This window comes from Mauremys mutica, chromosome 1, assembly GCF_020497125.1.
Source record: "Mauremys mutica isolate MM-2020 ecotype Southern chromosome 1, ASM2049712v1, whole genome shotgun sequence".
In the NCBI taxonomy this organism is placed as follows: domain Eukaryota; kingdom Metazoa; phylum Chordata; order Testudines; family Geoemydidae; genus Mauremys; species Mauremys mutica.
Genome location: NC_059072.1, coordinates 152,557,432 through 152,566,621, shown reverse-complemented (window position 1 = coordinate 152,566,621; position 9,190 = coordinate 152,557,432). Strand labels below are relative to the sequence as shown.

The following is a 9,190-nucleotide window of genomic DNA, read 5'->3' as shown; positions in this document are numbered from 1 at the left end:
CCAGGAAGCAGGTCAGTTCTGGGAGCACAGCTGCAGCAACCAGAGCCTCTGGGGCCAGAGGAGCAGCCCAGGGAGCTGCGCTGAAGGCAGAGCAGCAGAAGTGCTGAGGCAGGCTGGGGCTGGGGCTGAGGCAGGAGCTGGAGCAGTCCGAAGCCGGTGAGCAGTTGGGGAAACTGGGGGGGGGGACCCTGGGCAATGGGCCCAGTGCAGGGAGATGCCCCCAGCCAAGAGGCCTTGCAGGACAGACTTGGAGGGCGATCATAACCTCGATGGGGTGGGGGCAATGCTGGGAAGAAGGGTCTTGTCACCTAAATCCTGAGGGCGTGTGGCCACCACCAGAGCAAGTGTCCAACCCATGGCATCCCTGAAGCACAGCAAGGGCCTGAGAAGTAGGCCTGGGATGTGTGAGGAACAGACTGTGAACTTTCTTTACATTCCTGCGACGCTGTTTGTGGTTCCCCTGTACCCACAGAGTGGGGGTGCTGAGAGCCACTGAACCAAACTAAATCCTGTATGTAATGGAAACCACTTCCAGACAGGGAGTGCTGCAGCATCCCCCTCAATCCAAGTTCCAGCACATATGGCAGGGTTATGTGTTTTCCTTTAACCTTTCCCATTTTTTCCTTCTTTTTTTTACATTAGTTGCTGTTTAATAAATTGTATTTGCTTTGAACTGTATGTAATGATCAGTGGGTCAGGCAACATCCAGTGCAGAGGGAGCACCCCGGAGTGGGGACACCCTAGCCCAGGGGTGGCTAACCTGTGGCTCCGGAGCCACATGTGGCTCTTCAGAAGTTAATATGCGGCTCTTTGTATAGGCACCAACTCCAGGACTGGAACTACATGCGCCAACTTTCCAATGCTCACTGCTCAACCTCTGGCTCTGCCACAGGCCCTGCCCCCACTCCACCCCTTCCTGCCTCCTCCCCTGAGCCGTCCATGCCCTCGCTCCTTCCACTTTCCCCCCAGAACATCCTGCACCCCATGAAACAGCTGATCGGGACGTGCGGGGAGGTACTGATTGGGGGGCTGCTGGTGGGTGGGAGATGCTGCGAGTGGGTGGTGGGAGCTGCTGGGGGGCTGCTGACATATTACTGTGACGCTTTGGCAATGTACATTGGTAAATTCTGACTCCTTCTCAGGCTCAGGTTGGCCATCCCTGCCCTAGCCCCTGTCCTAAGTGACCACGACATGGTTGAGGGTTGAGCCCCCCAGGAATCCTGGGCCCAGCCTTGTTGTGGTTATGAGGATTCTGCCACACAGGAGAGTAGAGGGGGAACCTTTGAGGTCAGGCAGACCTCTGAGTAAAGGGAGTGGGAGTGAGGACTCGGATCCTTTTGCTAGCCCGTTCCACCGGGGTAGTGTATAAGCCAGGAAAGTTCCCCACAATAGTGGGACCATTCACCTGCTTACATAATGGCTCACTTCCAGCCTGCAGTAGCTGCATCACTTCTCCTAACAGAACTCCTTTCTCCGCCCCCCCCCTTCCTTCTCAGCAACCTTTCCTTTATACTGGTCTAGCTACCTCTGTGTCTAGCTCAGCTGCTCCATTACTAATTAGCTAAAAGGGCACCACTTGGAGCACCTGGTGGCTTTCAGTTGTAGCCCGCAGCGTTTTCATGGGCCAGTTAGGCCCTAATTCTTCTGAAGGGCCATTGGCCCCGTGACATCTGCCAATGAGGGAACTATTTCATCTCTACTTTTGTAGGAATGAAAAGATCTTAATAAACTACACCTAAATTTATAAATCTGCTAAAACTGGCTCTTTCCCTGTGTGCCGACACAGATTGGGTAAACAAGACTAATGATTCAGAATGTAAGTTGATCACAAGGCAGAGGGTCAAGAATGAATTTTTTCTCCTAGCATGCTGTATTGGTTTCACCTCTCTGAATCAACAGGTATTGGTCACTGCCAGAGACAACAACGGACTAGTTCAGTGCTGCAGATCCCATGAGAGTTGAGAATCTAAGCTGAAGAGGTGATGAGGACCAATGTTGAGGGCCAAATTTTACTATAGTTGTATGTACTGTAGTGACTATAGATCCCACCAAGCAGTGTCCTATCTAGATCAATTTCCTTCCTTTAGTATTTTTATTGATTCCCTCTTGCTAATTGTGAAAATGCTACTTCTTTGTGGGGAAGAACACCAACTACAAGACTCAAAGCATGTGGATGAAGCAGCATTATGTATCATTTCTTCCCACAGGGCCTGAGCTTACTTTCTGTGAGGCATCTGCTGTTCTTGGGGATAGGATGGTAGAATCTGAGTTTCTTGCATAGTAATGCAAAACACTAACATCTCAGCACCAGCACTGGTTGTATGGGTGATCAACCACAGTGGTTGCCCGGAGCCCCAATTTCCAGGGGGCATTGGACCGCTGTGATGCTCAGTTTTCATAATTTTTATTTATTTTATTTATTTGTTTGTTTGTTATTATGGCTCGGTTTCTGGGGGCAGTGGGGATGCTGAAAACATTTTCCACCTTGGACAGCCAAAAGGCTAGCACTACTCTTGAGGGGCATTGTCACCATTGTATTTGTTTAGTTTATTGAAACCCAGAAGTCTTCATTATTTGACTAATTATTTGCATTTTTTCCTCAGAGACAAACAGGACAGTCTGCCGGAATTATGGTAGGTGCTTTTGGGAAGGAAGTGTGATTTCCTTGTAAGACACTACCAGTAAAATTGTCCATATCCTTTTCTTCATCCTGACAACATAAAAGGTCCCCCCACTTTGTATATTTCTGTTATGTACCAAAGGAAAAGAAGGGAACTGTTTATAGATTTAACTACAGTTCCTCCTAATCATTGGCTTTTTCCCTCCCCAAATGAAATATGGGTATGAACCAGGTTGAAATGTAGTCTTGTGGCTAGAGCAGGGGAAGTCCTGCATTCTCTTCCTGTCTCAGCAACTTCCTTGGGATAAGTCATTGACATCAATGGGGCCTGTTTGTGCTTGGCATTAATCTTTGTGTTTCAGTTGCCCCATCTGTAAAAGGGCATAATAATAGGTGACTCCTAGAATTATTTTCATGCTCCATTAATTGTTTGCAAGGCACTTTGAAAACTGTTCTGGAAAGGTCTTACGCAAATACAAATAATTATTTTTATATGACTAAACTCATTTAATTTACAGCTGTGAGATTAATTGAAAGCACAATCATAAAAGAAAGGTAGATAAGCAACTCATTTCATACAAAACTAGTAGCCTGGTAACCTGCTTGGTTTTTGTAAGTTCTAAAAAATAAAGCAAGCCTGAGCAAAAGCAGCCATGATTAGGCATATCAGAAATGTCAAATATGGCCTTCCTTGGTTTCGCTGGAAGATTTATAGTAGAGCTCAAATGTATACTGTGAACCTTCTCACACCGTACCTCCAACTGATTGGAATTTAATAAACAACTCTGTTACTGATGCACAAGGAGGACTAGAATGCAGCTCACTCTTTCAGAGCTGTGCTGCTCCGCTGGACTAACAAGAGTAAAGAGCAGTAATGGCTTATTTACATTACCATTATTAACAGATATGACTCTGATACATACAAGGACCAGATCTGATATGTAAGCAGGTGTCATTTTTATGTAATCACTTTTCAGACTAGAATGACATTTTAGACTTGGCATGTAGGAGTCAAGCAACTTCCGTCTGTGGTCAATATGCTTCTTTAGGCAATAACTGTGTTTTCTTTTTGTCCTCTCTTATCTATGATGTTCATAGGGCAGGGCTCAGAAAGCCAGCCCTGGACAGCACAAGCACTGTGAGAAATGTTTCAACCGGCAATGCCAAGTCCCAATTGAGCTCACCATCTCCTGCTTAGTGATCAACTGCCATTCACGCTGTGGAGCTGCCTTCCATATGTGTAAACAGGAAGAACACCAACTCCTATGTCCCCTAGAGCAGGTGTCATGCCTCAACGCAGGTTATGGCTGCCCTTTCTCCATGGCCCGTTTTAAGCTGGCAAAGCACCTTAAAGTCTGTCCAGCCAGTGTTGTCCACTGCTCTATGGAATGGAATCGCTGGCCAAATATAGACTCAGAAACCATTCTACATAAGAACATTATGAAGGAGCCACATAATGAGCAGTGTCTGGATACAGCCCTAGCCCTCAGAGATCAGAAGATTCTTTTTAGGACTCTGAAAATGGTCCAGCTGTTTCCAGAATGGAGAGAAGATGATAAAATGGAAGAACCAATAGCTGGAGCTGCAGGTTTGGAAGAAGGAGCCGTTGGAGGAATAGCATGTGATTCTAAAGAAGCTGATGGCCAAGTTGCTGAGCTTACCCAACAGGAGCGTGAGGATTTGGCAAAGGATAAGAAGGGGATGGATCTAGTAAGTTACAAAGCCTGGGAGAACATGTTTAGCAAAGAGCTTTCAGCACTGAAGGCAACAGACTTTTCAGCAAACTCGGAAAAAAAGGAAGGGGATAGCTACAAGAAAACAGGACAGGTTCTTTGTGATGGCAACCCCAAAGAGAAGACAAAGGAAGCAGCTATTGTGGAAGAACCAAAAGAAAACAAAAATAATCAAGTGAATACAGGTGCAGAAAAGACAGGTCTGGCTCCTTGGCAAGATGGGATCCTGGAGAGGTTGAAAAAAGAAGTTAATGTAGCGGATTATAACATGTACCTGGTGCATCATGGGAGAATGCTCATCCATTTTGGTCAGCTAGCTGCTTGCACACCAAGAGAGAAAGACTTTGTGTATGGGAACTTGGAGGCTCACGAGGTGAAGACTGTGTGCACCTTTAAAGTGCCGGTTAGCTATCGTGGCAAAAGAGCACGAGTTGGAGATGCCTTGGCATACAAGATAGCAACGATGGATAAGTCAGTGGATACTTCAGATTTGCAAATAAGCCTTGAGGAATTTCCTAAATCAGATACAGCCAGAAGTACACTATTGTGTGCATTGGAAAAGGAACTGAAAGGTCATGAGATCTCCGAAGCAAAGAATATTGATGGACTGTTCATGGATTTTGGGACACAAACATACAACTTTCAGGTGGAACCCTTCTCCTCTAGAGCTGTTCTAGCAGATGTTCTGGATATAAAAAGCCCACCAGAACTCCATGTAGAGCTTCATACTGAGTGTGTTACTAGAAGACATAACAAAAGCTGCTCAGCCTTCACATTCACTTGCAATCACTTCTTCAGGAGGGATGAGTTTCCTTCACATTTCAAGAATGTTCATGCTGATATCCAGTTCTGTCTAAATGGATGGTTCCAACATCGTTGTCCACTTGCCTACTTGGGATGTACTTTTGTTCAAAACCGCTTCTACCCTGCTAGTCGTAAAGAAAATATTATCTACAGCCAGCATCTTGATACATTTGCGATTAAACCAGAAGTTGACCCTGTGCTCTCTGAAATACAGAAATGCAATTTTACAATAAGTAATCAAGGAAAAAATAAAGAATCCCTGAGCAGCCTTCCATTGGAACTTTTACAGTATATTGCTGGGTTCTTGGACAGCTTCAGCTTGTCTCAGCTGTCCCAAGTGTCTGTACTGATGAGGGATATCTGTGCCACTCTACTTCAAGAGAGAGGGATGGTCCTCCTGCTGTGGGAGAAAAAAAGATATTCCCATGGAGGTACTTCATGGAGAGCTCGCAAAAAGGCAAGTGACAGTGGTGTTTGGGAAACAAAAGATATTTGCAGGATCGTCTAATTAAAAATATAACACAAGACGTGACTCTGTTTGATGTGAACTGAGCTTTCCTGACACTTAAAGGTCACACAGAACTTTTTAGAAATTAGACTTGTATCTCTTTTGGGTTGTGTACAGTGTTTAAAGATAGCCTGAAACGATCACATCCTATTTCATAAGGCAAAAGTAAAATATTTTCAAGTAACTGTGACTGTGAAGGGAGCCCAGATTTTCACATCAACTCCTAATATTTTCACTGATTGGTAATTTACAGGGTTTTCATGAAAATTTGCATTGTTGGGACTTGGCTGCATAAGGTATCAAGCATGGGATAGGAAGCCTTTCACTTCTAAGTTTAAAACTTTGGGCTTGTCTACATGGTGTGTTAGTGTGCACCAGCTGGGATGTAAATTCTAATGGACACCAGCTTGTTGCACACTAACTGGCCAGTGTGAAACCTGCTGGTGTGCACTAAAAGTTCTCTCATGTGCGTTACTGTATTACTGTTTGAAACGGGATTACATCAGAGTGCCCTAGGGAACTTTAGTGTGTCCCAACAGGGTCCACATGAGCCAGTTAGTGTGCAAACATGCTGGTGCGCATTAGAATTCATGCCCCTCTGCTGCGCATTAATCCATTGTGCAGACAAGTCCTTTAATATGACTATATATACAAGGTCATACAAGAAGAGACAAAGAGTGTGGGTCACACAGGATGGAGGACTGCATCTTGAAAAGCAGTGACTCTGAAAAGGACTTAGTCGTAAAAGTAGATAACCAAATGAACATGAGCTCTCAGTTTAAGCTCTGTCCAAAAAGCTAATGTGAACTTTGGATGTATAAAAAAGGAAATCTCAAGTAAAAATAGGGATGTCATGTTATATTACCTATTTATATGGCAAGCAGGGGACTACCAGCACATTGTTTCCAGTAGCACTGTGTCCATGTCTCGTGTCTGTGCTTCAAAAAGGACGTAAAAAATGGATGAGGGTTTAAGCGAAGAACCACAAAAAGGTTTTAAGATCTGACTTTGAGTGAGAGGCATAGGGAGCTCTGTTAAGTTTAAGAGGTGACTTGATCATTGTCTATAACAAGTACCTATATGGGGAGAAGATATGTAAGAGCTGAGGGCTTTTTAATCTAGCATAACGAAATCGAACAGCTGGAAGTTGAAGCTAGCCAAATGCAAATTGGAATTAGGTTAGGAATAAGTTACAACATTTTAATAGCTGGGAATCAACCAGTGGAAGAACTTACCAAGTGATGTGGTGGATTCTGCTTGATCATTTGAAATCTTTAAATCACAAGTCACAAGTTATGGGCTCTATGCAGAATAGGGTGACCAGATGCTAACTGTAAAATATCGGGACCGCTGCAGGGGGAGCGCTTTTTTAATTGTTACACTCACCCATCCGGGTCTTCGGCGGCAATTCGGTGGAGGGTCTTTCAGTTGCTGACAGTCTTCGGCAGGATTTCAGCAGAGGGTAATAAGTCTTGCTGCCAAAGACAGAAGCACCCACCGCTGAATTGCTGCCGAAGACCCGGAAGGGTGAGTGTAACAAAAAAACAAAAACCAAAAAAAACGCCCGTAACAAAGTATCGGGACAAATGGCATCCCAACCGTACTTCAGTCGGGATGTGGGACAAACTGCTCAAAATCAGGACAGTCCCAATTTTATTGGGATGTCTGGTCACCCTACTGCAGAAATTACTGTGTGAAATTTTATGGCAATGCAGGGCAGATTAGATGATCACAGTGGTCCCTTTTGGACTTAAAAATCTGTGAAGCTATTTATGGAATTCCTCTCTCACTCCTCCAGGTGAGAAGTGAGGGAGATTGGTGAAGGGAGCGCAAGGTTTGGGGATGGGACCTCACACTGCTGCTGTTCTGCTGCTCTTGGACTGTTGACAGAGGACATAAGTTTACAGAGTTGTCAGTCTGGCACATTTCATCAGCACTTCACTAACAAATACAGGGAGAGGGTGAACTTTTAAACCACCTTTTAAACTACCTTCCAGTTCTAGGCTGATCAGGGGCCAAAACAGCCCTAGTATAATTTAGGCAGGCAGGAACCTGGTTTAATTACAATTCATTCTCTGGTGCTTCCTATGGGTGGCTAAGAATTTAGCACTGTCCCAGAATTTCTATACTGCTGTGTTATGACTCTGCTCCAGCCGCCTCAGGACCACTGCCAGGAACCACCGAGCTGCGGCTGCTCCCAACACCCCCAGGACTGCTGCTCAGGCGGTTTCCAGGGCCAGCTGCACTGGCCGCTGCTCAGGCGGCCCCTGGGGCCAGCTGCTTGGACGGCTCTGGGATCAGCCACACTAGCTGCTGCAGAAGTCCTGGAGGTCGCAGGTAGTCATAGAATCATCGATTTCTGCAACCTTTGTGACAAACATGGAGCCCTATGTATAATACCTAGTAATATGGTGTATACCACTACTATCATTTATGTATTGGCTAATACTTCACCTGTTTGGATTTCTGTTACACATAACTTTAACTCCGAAGTTCTTAGATTTATAGTGCTTGGTTTTGGAATAATTATAGCATTGATCTAATGTTTTTCAAACCTATAAGTTATTCATGTACACTCTCAACCTTACTTTACTTTTTGTTTGGGATACATAGGTATATATTTACACAAAGAGAGATGTTATAAGACAGTGTATATAAAGACATAGGACCTGATTGTCCACTGTTACACCAATCCTATGCTATCATGACTCCATTAGTCAGTCCAATAAATTAAGAGTATTGACAGTCCATTGTAATATTAGAACATCAATGTGTTTGTAAAACCTCTGTGCATTTTAATTAATGCTCCAGTCTTCTCTCCTTTATTCCCACATACTAGATCTGGCAGTTTAGCAACCTGTTCTCCCCTGTTAACAACTGGCAGTTCAGTGACGTTCCCTCCATGTCTGAACACCTGAAGATTTGTCCATTCTATGATGTGGAGCACAAGAAGGATCCATTCTTGCTGGCCAGCATGCATGGACCCCGAAAGCGGGCTCAAGATAGCTTGGTCTCAACCTTCAGGCATGGATCCTGAATACATCCTCCTAGCTTCCTCCCCCAGATCTCTCAGAGGAGTATTGGGATCTGAGTTATAGAGATTATTATGTGGGGATCCCATAAGAAAATTCCCTTTGGAAACACAAAATCAACCTTTTGCTGTTCTGTTTGGAATGTGTTGCATCATTTCCCTTCAGTATTTTAGCAATACTAAAAAAAATAAAAATAAGATCAGTACTTCATTCAGCTGATTGCTGATATCACAGGTTTTCTGTTTATTTTTTGTGTTTCATGCTTGCTCATAAATAGAGCCACCTGGAACAAGCAATGATAAGAGTACTGGTTTATAGCAGCCAGTTGGCAGTCTGGAAATCAGGGAAAAGCTACTGTCACCATACTTTTTCCCTGAGGGAGGAAAAGCAGCTAGAGTACCTAGTTTGGATGAACCTTATCCCTGTCAGTAAGCAGAAGCATCCACAACTACTAGCATACAGAGAAATTCCTAGAGTGTACATTTGCTATATT

At 44.4% G+C, this 9,190-nt stretch overlaps 1 protein-coding gene across 1 annotated transcript; it reads left to right on the top strand.

Moving 5' to 3' along the window:
* The first annotated feature begins 939 nt into the window (after nt 1–939).
* On the top strand, nt 940–8,718 carry FBXO40 (F-box protein 40). The gene is made up of 4 exons (XM_044990179.1): nt 940–1,014; nt 2,604–2,633; nt 3,719–5,614; nt 8,505–8,718. Exons 1-4 carry the CDS (start codon nt 940–942, stop codon nt 8,700–8,702), a joined length of 2,199 nt encoding a protein of 732 aa, XP_044846114.1. The 3' UTR covers nt 8,703–8,718.
* The last annotated feature ends 472 nt before the right edge of the window (nt 8,719–9,190 follow it).